At 38.3% G+C, this 20,618-nt stretch overlaps 1 protein-coding gene across 4 annotated transcripts in view; it reads right to left on the bottom strand.

Annotated features, from left to right (window-relative positions):
• LOC132402986 (uncharacterized) overlaps nt 1-20,618 on the bottom strand; it is an 85,547-nt gene that overhangs the window by 35,311 nt on the left and 29,618 nt on the right. For all 4 annotated transcript variants that reach the window (XR_009515147.1, XM_059986171.1, XM_059986173.1 and 1 more), the window contains 4 exons: nt 18,992-19,161; nt 14,591-14,812; nt 7,973-8,181; nt 5,147-5,281 (listed from right to left, as the gene is read on the bottom strand). Coding sequence is in view for 3 of the 4 variants with exons in the window: in XM_059986171.1 (XP_059842154.1) it covers nt 5,147-5,281; nt 7,973-8,181; nt 14,591-14,812; nt 18,992-19,161 (736 nt within the window). In the remaining variant the exon portion in view is untranslated. The remainder of the gene's footprint in view (nt 1-5,146; nt 5,282-7,972; nt 8,182-14,590; nt 14,813-18,991; nt 19,162-20,618) is intronic.

The raw sequence follows: 20,618 nt of genomic DNA, 5'->3' as shown, positions 1-20,618 counted from the left end.
TAAAGGCCAGCATACCAAAAGGTTTCTTCACCACCTTATCCACATGAGATTCCACCTTCAGGGAACTATGCACCATTATCCCTAGATCACTCTGTTCTACTGCATTCTTCAATGCCCTACCATTTACCATGTATGTCCTATTTTGATTAGTCCTACCAAAATGTAGCACTTCACACTTATCAGCATTAAACTCCATTTGCCATCTTTCAGCCCACTCTTCTAACTGGCCTAAATCTCTCTGCAAGCTTTGAAAACCTACTTCATTATCCACAACACCACCTATCTTAGTATATTCTGCATACTTACTAAACCAATTTACCACCCCATCATCCAGATCATTAATGTATATGACAAACAACATTGGACCTAGTACAGATCCCTGAGGCACACCACTTGACACTGGCCTCTAACCTGACCAACAGTTATCCACCACTACTCTCTGGCATCTCCCATCCAGCCACTGTTGAATCCATTTTACTACTTCAATATTGCCTTACTGAAGTCCATATAGACAACATCCACTGCTTTACCCTCATCAACTTTCCTAGTAATATCTTCAAAAAATTCAATAAGATTTGTCAAACATGACCTTCCACGCACAAATCCATGTTGACTGTTCCTAATCAGACCATCTCTAAGAATACTTTCCATTAATTTACCCACCACTGATGTCAAACTTATAGGCCTATAATTGCTAGGTTTACTTTTAGAACCCTTTTTAAACAATGGAACAACATGAGCAATATGCCAATCCTCTGGCACCATCCCTGTTTCTAAAGACATTTGAAACATTTCTGATAAGAGCCCCTGCTATTTCTACACTAACTTCCCTCAAGGTCCTAGGGAATATCCTGTCAGGATGCAGAGATTTATCCACTTTTATATTCCTTAAAATCACCAGTACTTCCTCCTCTTTAATCATCATAGTTCCCATAACTTCCCTACCTGTTTCCATTATCTTACACAATTCAATATCCTTCTCCTTAGCGAATACCGTTGAAAAGAAATTGTTCAAAATCTCCCCCATCTTTTTTTGCTCCACACATAGCTGTCCACTCTAATTCTCTAAGGGACCAATTTTATCCCTCACTATCCTTTTGCTATTAATATAACTGTAGAAACCCTTTGGATTTATTTTCACCTTACTTGACAAATCAACCTCATATATTCTTTTAGCTGTTCTAATTTCTTTCTGAAGATTCTTTTTGCATTCTTTATATTCCTTGAGCACCTCATTTACTATGCCTATATTTATTGTGGATATCTCTCTTTTTCCGAACCAAGTTTCCAATATCCCTTGAAAACCATGGCTCTCTCAAACTTTTAACCTTTCCTTTCAACCTAACAGGAACATAAAGATTCTGTACCCTCAAAATTTCACGTTTAAATGACCTCCATTTCTCTATTACATCCTTCCCATAAAACAAGTTGTCCAAATCCACTCCTCCTAAATCCTTTCACTTCTCCTCAAAGTTAGCCTTTCTCCAATCAAAAATCTCAACCCTGGGTCCAGTCCTACCCTTCTCCATAATTATATTGAAACTAATGGCATTGTGATCACTGGACCTGAAGAGCTCCCCAACACACACCTCCGTCACCTAACTTATCTCATTCCTTAACAGGAGATCCAACACTGCCCCTTCTCTAGTTGGTACCTCTACGTATTGCTGCAAAAAACTACCCTGCACATATTTTACAAACTCCAAACCAATCAGCCCTTTTACAGTATGGGGTTTCCAGTTTATGTGTGGAAAATTAAAATCTCCCACAATCACAACCCTGTGCTTACTACAAATATCTGCTATCTCCTTACAAATTTGCTCCCCCAATTCTCACTCCCCATTAGGTTGTCTATAATACACCCCTATAAGTGTTACTACACCTTTCCCATTCCTCAATTCCACCCGAACAGCCTCCCTAGACGAGCCTTATAATCTATCCTGTCAGAGCACTGCTGTAATATTTTCTCTGACAAACAATGCAACACCTCCCCCTCTTGTCTCTCCGGTTTTATCACACCTGAAGCAACAAAATCCAGGAATATTTAGTTGCTAATCACACCCCTCCTACAACCATGTTTCACTAATAGCTACAACTTCGTATTTCCAGGTATCAATCCATGCTCTAAGCTCATCCACCTTTCTTACAATACTCCTAACATTAAAATAAATGCATTTAAGAAATTCTCCACCTCTTGCTCTCTGTTTATCTCTAACAGTGCAAACACCTTTACTATCTTCTTTTTCTTCCTTCTCCCATACATCTGTTCCTATACTCTGGTTCCCCTCCTCCTTGTGTCTAGTTTAAATCCATTGGAGATTCTCTAGTAAACCTACCTGCAAGAATATTTGTCCCCCTCCAGTTCAGATGTAAACCGTCCCACTGGAACAGGTCCCACCTTCCCTGGAAAACTGCCCAATTATCTATAAATCTGAAGCCCTCCCTCCTGCACCATGTCTTTAGCCACGAGTTGATCTATGCTACCTTATTATTTCTAAATCCGCCTGCAAGTGGCACTGGTAGCAATCCTAAGATTGCTATCCAGGAGGTCCTGTCCTTTAACTTGGTGCCTAACTCCCTAAACTCACCTTTCAGGACCTCCTCACTCTTCCTACCCACGTCATTGGTCCCTACATGGACCATGACATCCAGCTGCTCACCCTCCCTCTTGAGAATACTGGGAACTCGATCTGAGATATCGTGGACCCTGGCACCAGGGAGGCAAAAGACCATCGGGGATTCTTGATCTCTTCCACAGAACCTCTTATCTGTCCCCCTAACCATCTAATCCCCTATCACCACTGCTTTCCTCTTTCATGTATGCACATGAAAGATGACTGAACTTTTTGCCAGAACTCCCAATTTTCATAATATTCACCATTGCGTTTCAGAATCACAGAAGGTTATACATAAGAATAAAAGAAATAGTAGGAGTTGTCCCACCATTCATCAAGATCATGGCTGACTTTCTACCTTAGAGATATTTTCCTTAAATCCCTTAATGCACAGATATTTATTTACTGCTGTTTTGAATGAACTAACAATTGACCAACCATAGAACACAGGGTGGAGATTATCAAACCCTGATGATGGGTGATCAATTTGACTGGCTCACACAAGATTCAGAAATCACTTTTGTAGAGCACTGAAGAAGAACAAGCAGTTAAATAACTTTCTAAAATATCTGACACTAGCTTTATGTTGCCTTTTCTACTTGATTTCTTGTATTGACAAATCTGTTCTGAGCATGTCACATTGCCACTTGTGGAGCCTTGACAGGTGTGCAATTGGATTTGACATTTACCTCCATTGAAAAACTTACCATTTGGTTATAAAGTATTTGTCAACATCCTGTTGCTGTGAAACAACTTGCAGAAATGCAAACTCTTAGTATTTACTTACTCAGCTGAGCACTAAAGGCAGCACTAAATGGACTCTTCCTCTAGTGCTTAAATAGGTTTTTGCATTATGCAAAAGTGTTGAAGCACTTTTAGAGGTGATGCAACTCTTAATTTTAAATCTACATTTCTTTGTTTCCTATTTACATGGGGACATTAATTATCCTGTTGGCATGTTGAAGTTCTTAAAGGTATGAATATCAAATTCCAGAAACTGTGAATGATGTTGGTAATAATTAGATATAGAAAGTAATCAGAATCATATATGTATGGTGCTTTTTGGGACTTCACAAAGTGAAAACATCTAATTTGTATATGTTATAACATTCTGTCCAATTGCAACTGCCTTACATTGGGGATATGAAGGGTTTGAAGAGGATGCAGTCACATATAATTTGTGGACCCATGGATGAGAATTATGGTGACTGAATAGACAGAAGTTGGCAGAGAAAGTGAAGAAGAGTTTTGATGGAGCAGGTTAAAATGATTAACTGTGTAGATAGATAGATAGACATTTTCATTGGCTGAAATGCTATAACAAGAAAGCACTGATATAACATGATTGGTAAAATACACCAGACAATTCAGTGCCTATAAAAAGTATTCACCCCCTTTTAAGTTTTCATATTTTATTGTTTTACCACATTGAATCACAGTGGATTTAATTTGGCTATTCTGTCTGATCAACAGAAAAAGATTCTTTTGTGTCAAAATGAAAACATATCTCTACAAAGTGATCTAAATTAATTACAAGTATAAAACATAAATAATTGATTGCACACTAAGTCATCACTGGTGCAGCCAGTTGGTTTTAGAAGTCACTTAATCAGTTAAATGAAGATTTCCAGCATGTGCAGATTTTTTCTCATTTGTGATTGGACAAAATTGAATGGTGCCCTGAGTCTGGTATTCATTATCATTTCAGCCATAAATATATCTTGTTGTGGAATGTAGGATTCATCTGTTTCTTAGGAGAAATATTGTGTCATTCTTTCATGATAATGGTCAATAGATCTTCTGTAATTAGTTTCTTCAATATCTTTTTTACCATGGAAACTGATCTTTCTGCTTCTCCACCTAAAGCAAGGTATGGCGAGGTAAAATGGCACCTTATTCCATTGTGGTTTATGAATTGTTCGAATGGATAAAATAAAACTGGAAAATGTTATCTGATCTAATGGAAATACATTTATGGCAAAAAGAGGTTGTATGCCTTTCATTGTCAGCCTAGGGTGCTTCACAGCCCTACATACTTATAACAACTCCCAAATGGTTATCAATGATTGTAAGAAGCTGTTCACACTTTTCCTTAACAAAATAATCAATACAGAATTGCTGAGGTTGTCTTGTTTCCATAATTTCCATAATTGAAATGTCAGGTCTTCTATACCTTTGTCAATACTGAGCCAATAAACAAATCCTCTGACAATTGTCTTTATACTTACTATGTGGAAATAGAGTTAATCAATAACCTTCCTTTGTAGTCTCTCTTAATCTATAGAAATAGGTTCCAAAGTTACAACTTTCCAAAATCTTTGTGGGAACTGTTCAGCTGATTTTTTTTCACTTCCCATTCTTGTGATAAGTGGGTTTCAAATCTCCATAAGTGGCACTATATACACCAAAAGTTTGCTGCCATGCATTTGACTCTACTTGTGAAATTCAGTTCCATTCACTTGACAGAAACTACATTTCAGAAGTGGAGTAGAATGTGAATCAGGTTACTACATCAAAATATAGAGCCTTACCTTGCTGGGTTCTGATCTAAAGATTCAAGGTTGGTCAGTAATTGTTCTAAACCCTGCAGTAGGTATTGAACAGCATATCGTGTCTGAGGACCTAATCCATTATCCCGATCCAACACAACCAGACCTGCATAGAACCTGATGATAAATGAAGAAGAAGGAAGTTTACATCACTTGTACACAGATCAGAATGTTAGATTAAGTTACTTGGCCTAAAATTGCAAAAATCCTCAAATGTTGGTAAATATTTTATGTTCACTCACAATAATTTGCCCCATCAAAATTCTCAAGAAATAGTAAATGAAGGAGGGGGGGGGAGAGAGGGGGGAGAGAGAGGGTAGAGAGAGGGGGAGAGAATTTATACTGCACGAGCTCCTTTGTTTTTTCTAGTTCCATCAAGAAAATATTGTCATTTACATGGAGAGGCTCCTTCCCCTTCCACCAGATATCATTAGCTGGAGGGAAAGCCTTAGCAGTTTTCCAACCTAAGTGTTCACATATTCAATTTCTTCCTCTTAAAAAGTACAACAATCCATTTAACACAATGAGCCAAAGCAAGACAACTTACTTCTCTTCACCATTTCCCTTACTGTTTGTTTTATCCATATAACTTAGCAAGCATCAATTTCTAAAGGCAATTCCCAAGTTGAGGATATGGATACATCACCTCGTTCACTGTCTATCTCTAGCCTATTGCACTCCACATCTAGCATCTGTTTTTTTTCCTTTCATCTAGAGATCTATTATATCTTGCCTAACTATGTAAAACTATTTCCAATCACCCACAGCATTACATAAACCATGTATTTATTCTAATTAACTAAAAATTAATTCTCTCAACTTCAAATCATCTTGTCATAAATAACTTCTAATTACTTTTCTTAGTTGCGTCTTGATAAATTTAAGGCTAAGTCCTTTTGCACTTATTGGATAGCCTACTCCAGTTAATTCTTACTTGTAATAGATAAGGGAAAACCATGACTTTCCCACAACATCAAAAGCCTTTGATAGGTAAACTTGGCAGGCATAGTTTCCTTACCAATCTCCATTAATTTCCATCTACTGACACCCAGCAACAAAGATGGTTTTGTGTAGCTGACTTACATTTATGATGATCAGACTTAAAACATACATCAACCCTTTTAAATATCATTGAGCATTTCAGCTTTTGTTTAAGTCAATACATTCTTAGGAGTTAGGCCTTTATTCTTTGGAGCGTAGAAGGTTGAGGGGGGACTTGATAGAGGTATTTAAAATTATGAGGGGGATAGATAGAGTTGACATGGATAGGCTTTTTCCATTGAGAGTAGGGGAGATTCAAACAAGAGGACATGAGTTGAGAGTTAGGGGGCAAAAGTTTAATGGTAACACGAGGGGGAATTTCTTTACTCAGAGAGTGGTAGCTGTGTGGAATGAGCTTCCAGTAGAAGTGGTAAATGCAGGTTTGGTATTGTCATTTAAAGTAAAATTGGATAGGTATATGGACAGGAAAGGAATGGAGGGTTATGGGCTGAGTGCGGGCTAGTGGGACTAGGTGAGAGTAAGCGTCGGCACTGACTAGAAGGGTAGAAATGGCTTGTTTCCATGCTGTAATTGTTATATGGTTATATATGGTTATATTCACTGCCAAATAGATTATGGGTTTATTCATAGCTGTACCCAAAATAAAATATAACAACATGCCTAATGAATTGAGCTACACAATTTCCAACCTGCTTAAAGAAATACTTTGCTGAGTAACTTACCTTATTTGTATTTCTTGATGAATAATTAAGAAATGCCCAGGTGATGGTCTTAATCACATTCTTACATGCTTTTTGTAATTGCTTAAAATCTACAACACATTTCACCCATCTAGACCACAATTTCTGGTAAGATGGCAGCTTGCTTGGACACAGCAGCCACTCCAGGTCCAATCAAAGGTATATTCATCTTATACATCTTTTTTTTAATAATCGCAAGTTACTGCTGGATACTTAGATACTGCAGGACTATCCCATCAGAGAGTTGCTCAATAGCAACGGAGCTGCACTTATAATGTACCATTGTTGTGTTGTCGCCTGGACTTGTTGTGTACCATTGGACAGTGCACAGTGCAAGCAATTGACTTAGATATTTGTTATTGGGATTGCAAGAGCCTTTCGGACATTGGTAACAGAATACTACGTCCGGTTCACTGGTTTGCTGGAGAGACTGACGGGAGGAGCTGCGTTGCCGTGGTTGTGGAAAGGACTAGGCCCTCCTGCCAAGGGGGATATCCTGTTGCAACTGTCCAGTGGAGGAGACACCAAGGCAGTGTGGGAGAGACCAGCTGTTTCTGTGGGTGCCCTGGAATCAAATTTGCTGCTCTCCCAGTTTCACTCAGTGCTCAATTGGTGGAAGAACAAGTTGTACCAGGTCAGCTTACTATGGGATAGGTAGGGTTCATATTGTCCTCATCTACCTCCCCAGCAGCACATAATTCTCCATAACTTCCACCAACTCCTGTGGGAGCCCACCCACCAAGTGCATCTTTCCCTCAAAGTCCATCTGTTTCTCTCTAATGTACTTTTCCAGCTCTTCCATTAATTCATCTGTTCCATGTAAGTCAATTTACGATTTTGGAGTACTGCACAGTTGGAAAAACTGAATGGATGTAGATATACAGATAAAAATGTTATCGATTGAAATAATTGTAATTGTAGATCGCAAAGGAAAATTAAAGAAAATCTAAATAAAAGGGTAAAACTAAAGCTAATAAAAGACAAAAAAACATTGAAACAGTTACATAAATAAAAAGCATAATCAGGACTTCTTTCCTAGATTTCAAAGGCAAGTTTAACTACTCACCTAATAGAAGGTTCTGTTGGTTTCTGTGCTAGTGCTGTGTGCAAAAACTTCAATGCTTCATTATTCTTCTTTTGAAATAACAGCAAACGTCCAACATGGAAATTATATTGCCATTTTTGAGGTTGCAGAGATAAAGCATCCATGTACTTCAGAAAAGCCCAGTCAATGTAATTTTGCTCATCAGAATGCGTTGGTTTCTTTTGACTGTCCTGAATTATACGTCCATCAAGATAATAGAGAGCATCAGTCATATGTCAAAAGCATATAAATTTGCAGTAAAAAGAAGAGAAGATATAGGGTAAAATCATGGTGAAGTAAGTATTATTTAATGCCATGCTTGCATTTCTGACATTACAGGCAAAGCTATATTCTGTATTCTTTCAAGTTATACATATAAATATAACATTTGCTAATGAGATTTAAAAGGATATTTTACATTTATCCTATTTATGATATACTTTGAACACATTAGCACAATTTCCATGGCTGACATCTTACCCCCAGTCTTAAATATCTAGAATTGGATTCTCCTTTGAATTATCATCTATTTTTGGAATAATGCTTTTTAAAATCTGACCCCTATAAACTGCTGCTGGAAACTGCACTAGAATTATCCACTTGGAATTTTACCAGTTCTTGTTCAGGGTTATCTGTATGCAAGCCACTATATGCAAAGGCAGAATGGTTACCACTTCCAAGGTGTAACTCCTTTGATAGTTTTCAAAGGCACCTCTGGAACATAATCCAGAGATATTTAACATGTTGAAGATACTGTATGTCTTCTCAGGCAGTCTCCTAAGATCAAGCTAATGTAGAATCTGCAGAGTCTTCTACATGTTAAGCACAGGATAGTTCTTGAGATGGTCTGCTCCTTCTGCCACTTACAAAGTTTCTCTTTCTTCTCCCAATTTTTGGCTTTAATATCTCAATATCATCTGAATATTCCTTCTTCACTGTGAGACACCTTGGGCCAGAGGATCCCAGTGGTTAATGGAATATTGCATTTGTCTTGAACAGTTTCCATTGTTCCGTTGGTTTTCTCTACCAGAACAGAGATTAGAATAGTGTTTTGGGAGTCTGGGGTTGGACATAACCAATGAGGCCAACCGAGTGTAAAGGGTCTTACTGAAGAGAATGCTTGCCTGGGACAGAACTTTGACCTTGCTTCTATTGTCTTTCCAGTAATTTTAGAGGATTTTGTGCAGTTAGCCAATGTTTTGAAAAGCTTGCAGTAGATAGACCAAGTCTGTGCTGGTACATTGAAGATAATGGTAAATTCCATCATTAATGTCCTTTAATGGTGGCTCTTGAGATATGGTAAGTAGTTGACATTTTCTACTGTGAACTATTATAGCCTGTGTGGTGCTGTGGTGGCAGGTAGGTAAAGAACATTTATTTTATTAGTGTTGAATGTAAGATCCGTTCTCTTGAATACCTTATTGGAAGTGTTGGATGATATTGAATCTTGGTATCAGAGAGCAGACAGATATGAGTACCCTCTGCATACTGCAGCTTGATCACTGGCACCTGTGCAATCTTGGTTCTGGAGTAGAACTCCTATGGGTGAAAAGCTTCCTAATAGTTCTGAAGTTAGCTCTAGTTCTGAAGTTAGCTTCACTTCTGTGCGAGATCTGTTGGAGGTCAAACAACTATAAGAAAGACTGAGAAAAGGATTGGGACAATGGTGCAGCCTTGTTTGACACCAGTTTCTGTTGTAGACCTATTGATGAATGTCACAACTTATATGCTGTTGTGGAGACAGAGACAAATTTATGGGGGAAGGTGAATTTGAGGAGGTTCTTCCAAAGCCCTTTGCAATGATGGAGACAAAGTCTTTGGTGAGGTAAACAGAGATTATATATGCTGTTTGCGGCATTTTTATGTACTCGTCAAATGGCGAAAATCTTGTCCACCGAGCTTCTGGATTAATAGAACCCACACTGTCATTTGCAAACAACATCTTCAGCCATTAAGGAGTGGTAGAAGAGATCCTGGTGATAACTTTTCCATTACCAGGCAGCTGGAAGCCCCTCCTTTTACCACACTTTCTTGAATTTGATCATGGTTACTGCATCTCTGAAGTCCCTTGGAATATTCCCTTCCTTCCTGATGTGTATGATGAAGCAGCAGTTTTTAAAAAAAATTTTACTTAACAGATACAGCATAGTTATGAGCCCTTCCTGCCCAATAAGCCTGTGCCACCCAGTTACATTCATGTGATCAATTAACCTATTAACTCATACATCTTTAGAACGCAGGAGGAAACCCACACAGTCATGGGGAGAACATACAAGACTCTTTACAGACAGCAGCAGAATTGAACCCGGGTTGCTGGTGCTGTAACAGTGCTATGCTAACTACTACACTACCAAGGCACCCCAAAAATCCTAATACCAGGAGTGGGATTCGAGCACACTTGGATTAATATCCATTTAAGTCCAACACATTAACCACTCGGCCATCATGGTTTTTTGTGACTAGTTTTTCACTGCTGAGTTTCAGGATTTCAGAGGAACTCTACTTGAGTCAAATTGTGTCATTTTTAGTTGTGCTCTGTGACTGGTTTATTAAAATAGCCTCAGTCTATAGTTACACTTGGCAATGCCTCCACAAAGACTATGGTAATGTGTGATGAACTACACATACCTGTCTGGACACGCCCCCTGCTGACTGCTCCTGTGGCTCCTCCCACAGGCCCCTGTATAAAGGCGATTGAGGCCTGAGCCCGGCCTCTCAGTCTCCAGGATGTAGTATGGTGGTCAACCACTGCTTGTTCCTTCTTCCAGTCAATAAAAGCCGATATCTCGCCTTTACGTCTCAGAGGGAGTTATTGATAGTGCATCATAATGTTTGTTTGCTTTGAAGTCTGGAGCAATTTTTCATCTCTCTAGATGACTGTGCATGACAGCATCCTCTTCCAAAAGATTCACATTTCCACTTGTTTTGGAGAATAGCTATCTTTATCAATGATCTTGTTTCAGCTCCTTTGGAAAATTTCCTGCTGCCACTGTATCTACACTTGCTGTTTTCCCTGCAAAGTGAATATTATGCAGGCTTGTCTGCTTCTTAAAATGTTCAAAGCAGCATTGGTGGCCTTGAATGTATCAACATTTTCAGACCTATCAGCCCTTGTATACTTGTTCAAAACTTGATATAATAATCTTGCTGTTCCCTTGATTATCTTTGAACTCAGGAGTACATGCTATGGTGGATAGATTGGTGGGGGGGGGGGGGAGAAATGAAATGTGATTAGATCTGAATCAACAGCATGTGCTCCTGAGTTCGAAGATAATCAAGGGAACAGCAAGATTATTATATCAAATTTAGGTAAGAAAGGATGAAAGGAGGATCAAGTGGACTACTAGCTCTGACATAGATTGGATGGACCAAATAGGTGTTTCTGCTATACATATAGTTCAATTTTATGCTTAAGTGCCTGGACTGATTTGATGGACTTATCCAAATGGCCAGAGTCTAAATTCATGGCTGATGCTTTGTTCACAACACTGCAATATAAAATATCTTGTTACATTTGGAGGCACTGATGAATACTGTATATTCCAAAGTCAAAAGCCATCTATGAACCAGGAGGTACGTCATCTGCTTGATGCACCATCAATAACTCTCGGAGACTGGAAGTGAATGATAGGCTTTTATTAACAGCAAAAGGGAGCATGACATCTCGAAGACTGAGGGAGGAGCAGTGCCCCAATTGCCTTTATACAGGGGTTTGTGGGAGGAGCCACAGGAGTAGTCAGCAGCAGTCAGCAGAGGGGCATGTCCAGACAGGTATACATAGTTTACCACACTGCTGAAGGCTAGATCTGTGGCATTCAAGTCTGGCAACCCAGGCCTGTACCAGAAAACTAGGCGTGATTTGCGGAGGGCTATTTCAAGGGTGAAGGGACAATTTCAAACGAGGTTGGAGGTGATATCAAATATACGGCAACTCTGGCAGGGACTGCAAAATATTACCTTCTACAAAGCGAAACCCAATAGTATAAATGGCAGCAATCCTTCACTACCAGGTACCTGGAAAGGCTCTGAAAACCTGTGCCAACCATCTAGCGGGAGTATTCAAGGACATTTACAACCTCTCACTGCTATGGGCAGAAGATCCCACTTGCTTCAAAAAGGCAACAGTTATACCAGTGCCAAAGAAGAATAATGTGGGCTGCTCAATGACAATCACTCAGTAGCGCTCACATCGACAGTGGTTAAATGCTTTGAGAGGTTGGTTATGACTAGACTGAACTCCTGCCTCAGCAAGGACCTGGACCCACTGCAATTTGCCTGTTGTCACAGTAGGTCAATGGCAGACACAATCTCCATTGCTCTTCACACAGCTTTAGACCACCTAGACAACACAAACACCTACATCAGTATGCTGTTCATCGACTATAGCTCAGCATTTATTACCATCGTTCCCACAATCCTGATTGAGAAGTTGCAGCTCCCTCTGTAATTGGATCCTTGACTTCCTAACCGGAACACCACAGTCTGTGCGGATTGGTGATAAAATATCCTCCTCACTGATGATCAACACTAGCACACCTCAGGAGTGTGTGCTTAGCCCACTGCACTACTCTCTGTATACACATGAAAGTGTGGCTAGGGGTAGCTCAAATACCATCTACAAATTTGCTGACGATACAACCATTGTTGGTAGAATCTCAGGTGGTGACGAGAGGGTGTACAGGAGTGAGATATGCCAACTAGTGGAATGATGCCGCAGCAACAACCTGGCACTCAATGTCAGTAAGACGAAAGAGCTGATTGTGGACTTCAGGAAGGATAAGACGAAGGAACACATACCAATCCTCATTGAGGGATCAGAAATGGAGAGAGTGAGCAGCTTCAAGTTCCTCGGTGTCAAGATCTCTGAGGATCTAACCTGGTCCCAACACATTGATATAGTCACAAAGAAGGCAAGACAGTGGCATACATTGACAGAAAAATGGTGAATAAAAATCTTCAAAAAGTGATATTATATGATTCATTAGGTCTATTAGCAGATGATGGTGTATTTATGGAGATTTAGCATTCAAAATATTAACATTTGCATTGTAAATGCTGCTGTTTATATAAACTTTCGGACAGCGTTTATACTTACTGAATATAGGAGACCAGCCAGGAATGACTTTGAATAATAATATATTGAGATAACTAAAACATGGATGAGGCTTTTAACAGCAGGTAAGTTGATGTTGATATAGAGTCAACTGATGGGGTACATAAGTGGAAATAGGTAAGCCTAATGAATAGTTCAAATAATAAATCAGGATTTGATATGACACAAAAACCAGTTAAAAGTCTGGTTCCGGCTCTTACAGTCAGTGACTGGGGAACAGGATCAGTTTTGAATACCAAATGCAATAGGTTTGATATTTTCAATATTTAGGTCAAATCTGCGTTGGACAAAAATATGATAATATAAAACAGCACAGCATTTGAGAAAGTTGTAATGTAGTAGAGCTGATGGAACCTAAATTATGGAATTGATGTGAAACCTAAAGTTATAGTGCCACACAGCACAAGAACAGGCCCTTCACTTTCTCCTGGAATCCTGTTCATCTTTTCTCTCTCATCTTAAACCTATGTCGAATCTTTTTTTTTGATACCTCAACTTTTCAAATCATTAACAGAATCAGAATCAGGTTTATTATCACTGTCTTACATGATGTAAAATTTGTTGTTTTACAGCAGCAGTACAGTGCAAAGATATAAAATTACTATTCATTAAAAAATAAGCAGTGCAAACTTAAAAAAGTGTACCTGAATCATTGGGTGTGCATCTCTTCCCTGATGGAAATAATGAGAAGAGGGCTTGCAGATGGTGATGAATGCTGCCTTCTTAGGCATTGTCTCTTGAAGAGGTTCTTGATGGTGGGGAGGATTGTATCAGTCCTGGATCTGACTAGGTCTACAATCCTCCCCAACATCTTCAATTCTGTGAATTGGAGCCTCTTTATCAGGCTGCAGTGCAACCAGTCACAATGCTCTCCACTGTACATCTGTAGAAATTTGCAAGAGTTTTGGTGACACACCAAATTTCCCAATGAAGTATAGCTAGTGGCATTTCATATTCATGACTGCATCAATTTGTAGGGCCTAGGACAGGCACTCTGAAATGCTGACACCCTGGAACTTTAAGCTGTCCACCCTTTCTGTGACTGAACCTCTCAATGAGGACTGGTGTGGGAGAGCATGTTGGAGAAAAATAGAAGGAGCTAAGGATTAAGGGATCAGAAAGGGTAGATAAATCATTGGAGGTAGTTCTCTAGGTATGACTGGACAGATAGGATTGGACCCAGATGGGTTTAGTTCCACTAGGTTGGGCAATGGTACAGAGATGATGGAGGACAAAGATATCATGAATAAACAAATGAATGTTTATTTATCATACACACTAGGAAAGCACTAGATCCTTTTTGACAAAGCTATTGTTAATCATGCCAAAAAATGTGGATTGGTAGAGAAAGTTAAGGCAAGTTAGATTATCACAGTCATACAATAACTTTTAGTGTCATTCATTAGGAGAAAGTGTTCTAAATAAATCTCTGTTTGTGTTGATCTGATTATTTTATTCTTTGAAAATATAATGTTATAGATTCATACCTTTACAGACTGCTGGGATTTCCAATTGTAAAGTGTTTGAATGTAGTCAGCTCTTGCAGATTGTCCTTGTTCCTTTAAGTAATTAAATTCCATGTCCAATGCCTTCAGTTGTTCTATTGTGGTTGTTCCCTTCTTGCCATGAAGTTTACATATTGCCAAGATTTCATCATTTCTCCCAACGATCTCAGCAGCACTAAGCTTTTCTGCATCGTCTTCTTTATCCTAGGGATAGTTACAAATCACTGTCATGCTGAAATATATAATATGCATGCTGTTAACAAAATAGTAAGGCTCTTGAACAATAGGAATATCGCTATTTTTTGAATGGCTGTTAGCAGCCCAAATCAGGATATGGTACTGTGATTTCCTGGCTAGAAAATGCCTCTGGGAATGATATTAGACAGCTTTGTGAGTCACTTTTAATACTGTGAAAAAAGAAATGAAAACTGAGAACTTCTGTAGCAAGATTTACTGACAACATAGTGCTATTTAACTGCTTAATGCCATGCTATGCAAAAACATTGTTGGTCTCAGTGCAGTGTACTAATTTAATATGTATTACAAGTTCTCACAGCTATCAGTATGTAGCTCAGAGGATGCATTCTATGCAACTAGTCCTAAAGAGACGCGTCAAATCACAAGCAATAGACTTCCAGATACAGGACAGGTTTGCTCTAGAATTATATATGCTATGATAATGGGTGGAGAAGTTGGGGGTGGGTGGGGGCTGAAACTGAAATGAACAGCCTGAATAGGAAAGTGTCTGTGCGTTTTCTGTCTTCTTTTGTGGGCTGAATGAAAAGTAGATGAAGTTTTGATTGCTTGAGCTTGGCTGATCTTACTCATACAATAGTGAGCTGCAAAGTGTGAGATGTTGTAGAAACCAGCAGTGTTAGCCTAAAAGAATCCTGAGGCTAAGAAACTGAGAGTGAAAATAAACTTGCTTTCCATGGGAAAAAAATACAGACTAAGCACACATAAGGCAGTATTTAAGGTTGCAGGTGGTGATAGATTTCAGGGCAAAAAATGCAACAAGGATATCAGTCCTTCAAATATAATGTTTTCATGGGAAGCAGGGTTATTAAAACTTAGTTGTTTAACTAAATTAGTTAATAAATGAGAACTTTTTTTTCAGACCAATGTATTTTATCTTTTACTCTACTAATTAAATCACTTGGGGAATTTTACCCGGAACTTAACTGGAGTGCAGAGGCAAATGAAAATGCCATAACAAGATATATGTATATGGTGGATTCTGTTTAATTGAGACACATCGGGACCAGTACATTTTGGCCCAATTAAGTGGCTGTCCCAATTAGCCGAAGTTTCATGAAAATAGTTAAAAAGGTATAAAGAACACAAACTACCATTTAACTGAGTAACAAATTCTGTATTTAAATAAAATACAGAACAAATTAGAACACTAAAAATGCTATTACAGTACAATAAAACTGTTTATTAGATCCTAATAGTTATCAACAGAGAAATTAATTCAGTGTACACTGCTGTGTTCTTCTGGTTGACTGTAAATGAACAAAATCAGCGCAGACACTTAGTGCAGATGATGCACTGCCTTCATACAATACACTCGACAATTGCATGTTGCAAATCTTCATTTTGATTGTAACATAAGATGACTGTTGATCCCTTCAAATTCTTCATCATTCCTAACTTGTTGAAGTAATGAAATCATTTCATTTTCACCCATGCCATTTTTTGGCATCTTCAACCATGATTACTTGAAACCACAGTGAGAAAAACAGTTCTGAATTGTCTACCTGTTTATTTCTCACCAACTATCAGTGACAAAAATCACAGATTTTTGAACACAAATATACACAACTGATGCTACTTAAAAACTGTTCACTTTTTAGCACAGTGTAGTGTGTAACAGTCCTGCAAGTGCATGTGACTGGTGCTAGTTAGAAACTATTCAGCAATAGTCTTCTGTCCAATTTAAGCAGTAGAGTGTCCCAAATAAATCCTGGCCTTTTTCTCAGTTAATCTCTGTTCTTTGAGAGTTGTCCCGAATAAGTGGCTGCCCCGATTAGCCGATGGCCTAATTAACTGGAATTAATAAGCAATAAGCTTCTAAAAAATGCACAAGATTGCTCTTCATATTAAGCCAATTTTCTTGGAATGTATTTCTAGGATCTTATGTACGAAGGTGCTCTCCATCAATTACACCAGAAGTTGTGTTGGGGCCTCATAACTAGCTTAGGACATAATTTAATTAATCTTATTACTACTTATCTATTTTAGATGTGAACTCCAGTTAAATCATTTGAAACTTATCAGACAGGCATTGGGCATTGATCACACAAAGGTTTCCAAGGAAAATAATTGGCTTACAACTACCAGAGCTTCTTATCATGGTGGCTAGCAGCTGAAACAAAAGCAATCAAAAATTAGTCCACCCTTTTTACCAGAGGAATGCTATCAACAATTAATTCTCTCAAGTGAAATTCCATAGTTTTTAAGCTATTGAAGAGCAACTCTTTATATTTTAGATAACAGAACACTCATTTTTTATTTTAAAAGCAACTTTTAACAATATGCTACCACCAGGCATTTCTTCTTCCCTGGAAGGGCTAATCTCTCTATGACTCACTGCTTCACACTTCTATCTTCATCAACACCCTGAGATGGAGAGCATTTCCAAAATTCTCCTTTATTTCAGATTTCCAGCAACTCCAGTTTTACACATATGAGGGTTGACTGATAAGTTTGTGGCCTAAGGTAGAAGGAATCAAAGAATGCAACTTATGGATCTTGGACCTCCAGAAAGTGTCCACAGCATGGGTGATTGATAAGTTCGTGGCCTTGGTGATTATGCAGAAAGCTTGAAGTTAATAACTAATCTCCTTCTACCTTAAGCCACAAACTTATCAATCACCCCATGCTGTGGACACTTTCTGGAAGTCCAAGATCCGTATGCTCCACGACTGCTGGACTAAGTGTAAATGTAGGAGGGGACCATGTTGAAAAATAGATGTGCTAGGTTTCTAAAATTGACTCCTTCTACCTTAGGCCATGAACTTATCAATCACCCCTTGTACTTTGTTTCCTTTCTTTCTTCATTCAGTTCTTGCTCCAAGTAGATCAGCTGTAACTAACAAGCTTTGACTGAGTTCACCCTGCCAGAGCTATCACCATATTCTCCACCTATCACAGACATTTCCTTACTTACTCCATCCTTGCTCACCTCTGCAATCTAAAGCATATCTGATTTCTAGCTCTTCCTACTTCTGATGAAAGTATTGACTCTGTTTGTCTCCACATATGCTGCCTGACCTGTTGAGTACTTCCATAAATTTCCACCTTTATTTCAAATTTTTCCCTTAATATTTTATATAGTCATAAGAATAACATCTTGAAGAAATGGATATATTGTTGTAGATTATGGAACTTAAAAAAATGGAATCACTTCTTTTTCAAACATGTAACAACTGGGACTGGGTTTCCAGGTACCAGCTCTTCCAGGTTTCTATCTTGCACCCACTCTCTTCTTTTTTTGTCCTTGACCTCGTAAACTATTCTAAAGAAACTCAAATGTAGACCAGAAGGACAGTGCCTCATCTTCAACTGAACATATTATTTATTTCCTGATTCAACTACAAGTTCAACAAAGTTACGTAACTCTGTTCCCTCATTTACATTTCAGAGCAACCTCTTCTTCTTTCAAGAGAAGATAGGCCAGTCTTCTTTGGAGTTTTGAAGAAGTAACCTTCTTCAAACATATAAGATCCTGAGAAAGTGTGACAGTGTCGATGTTAAAAAATTTTCGCTAGTGGGAGAGTCACAAACAAGGGAACATAACTAAGAATAAGGGGCCTGCTATTTAAAACTGAGGTGCAAAGTAATTTATTTCCTCCAAAGGTAATGAGTCTCTAAAATACTCTGCCACTAAGACTGATGGAGGCTCGACCATTCAGATATATTTAAGGAGGAGAAAGCAAAATATGTAGATGATTCAAAACTGAACATTTTGGCAAACTGGCATAGGAGTAAAGACCAGCATAGGCCAGCCAAAGATCACATTGTTAGGCAGTGCAGGATTGAGGCACATGATGGTCTACTCCAATTCCTATTCTTTTTGTTCTTGTGTTTCTTTATTTGGTCTATTCTGTGTCATTATCCCTCTTGTACAAACGTTTGTAATTTAACTCTTCTGAAATTCTATCCAAACATTGGCCCCACTTGTTCTTTCATCATTTTTCTTAAATCTAGAACTTTTCTAATTTTCTCCATTTCTAATAAAAAGTGAATCTAGGATGTTAGTCTTTTTCAGTGTTGATAGTTCTTGTGATTTTCAGTCATTACTTTAAGTTTCAAGCATCTATTGTATTTTGTTTTGGGTCAATTTGGATTGTATGGAATTAAACAATATAGCTGCCTTACCATCTTCACAACTCCATATATCACCTTCACATAGTAATGTTCCTCCAACACCACACCCAGCTGGAAGTGCAATTCAGGGTCCTTTGGTTTCAATTTTATAGCCAAAGCATAGTTCACTGCCGCTCTATGTAATAAATCCACAGGGGATTTCCCATCTTCGTAGTAAGACACTGTGACATATTAAAAACAGTCAAAGTACATAAGTACAAGCTAACTACAGTTTTGAAACAAACACAGCTAATTGAAAAATCTGCACTTTGAACGTGATTTGTACTATCAGCCAAAATACAACACTATGTAGAGTTCCATCCTTCTGGAAAGGAAGTAGGCCCTTTTTAAACCCCACTGATTTTCACAATGACCATTCTTATGGATAAATCTCAGGCTCATAAAACGATACAACACAGGAAGTCATCACTTAGTTTATCATGCAGGCCCAGGCTCTTTGGTAGAGATATTCAAATAATACTCACCTTCCCAATAGCTGTGTCATTTTTATTCCCCTTCAAATATTTATCCAACCTTAAACCAAATCAGATTTCACCATTCTTTGAGTGTGTGCTACAGAGTAATTAAGTGCATTCAAAAGGTTTCTTCATATTGTTTAATTCAATTGGAATCTTTTTTATTATTTACTTTTTCAAAACCATTCATGATTTTAATACCATTATCAAACTTCCTTCTGATCTTCTATGCTCTAGGGAGAACAAACCCAGCCTCTCGATTCTCCCCAAATAAGTGAAGACTTTTATCCTTGTGCCTTTCAAGTAAAAGGAATGTGCCTTATTGTTATGCTTCTCAACTGTTGTTTGGACCAGTTTTAATGAAGCCATTAGCCAAAGGAGGAGGCACAAGCCTTTGTCACCCATTGGGCTGAAATACTTTCCTAAGAAATACTGAGCGGAATTTCAATTGCATTGATTGGGACAATTGTCATCCAATCTCAATATTGGCATCTGGCATCCCTTGCTTGTTATGACAGACCATGAAATTGTGTTGAAAATTTAAGAGTTTTATTAAAACATGGAAAGCAATATGATGGCATGCATTTTCCAAAGGTACTTAGGGATGTGAACCACCCTGTAAAATATATGATCTTTCACTACTGCTCATATGTCATATGTCAAAACATCGATATGTTTCTTACTTTTCTGGTAGACTTCACTCGGGCCCAATTAAGGCCAAACTGCATCAAAAATTATATTATGGAGATTAGCATGTGACTCATTGAATTGCCTAGCTGCACTATATGGTTATCGTTTACATGAGGGGAATTCCAAGAATATCAAAGGCAGAAACAAAAGTAAAAAAAATAGATGCTGAGCCAAAGAGGCACATATTCAGAATGATAAATAAAAGCTTTTTCTAAGGAGATGAGTTTTAAAGGGGTTGATAAGGGACATAACTGAAAAATGGTGGAGTTTTAGAAAGGAATTGCTGAGTATGAAGCTTAGAGTTATAAAAGGACTGTCATGCAATGAAAGAAGGGGAATGTACCAGAGATCATAGTCCAGTGAGTTTTTGAAAGAGGATTACTATAGGTGCAAATAATTTTGTCATGAAGTAAACTATTTACGGATGAAGTCTATAAATTGGGTAAAATGAATTCCTGCAGAATGTTGAAGGA

Source organism: Hypanus sabinus, chromosome 12, assembly GCF_030144855.1.
Source record: "Hypanus sabinus isolate sHypSab1 chromosome 12, sHypSab1.hap1, whole genome shotgun sequence".
In the NCBI taxonomy this organism is placed as follows: domain Eukaryota; kingdom Metazoa; phylum Chordata; class Chondrichthyes; order Myliobatiformes; family Dasyatidae; genus Hypanus; species Hypanus sabinus.
Note: the sequence above shows the minus strand (reverse complement) of the source record. Positions and strands in the feature narration are given on the sequence as shown.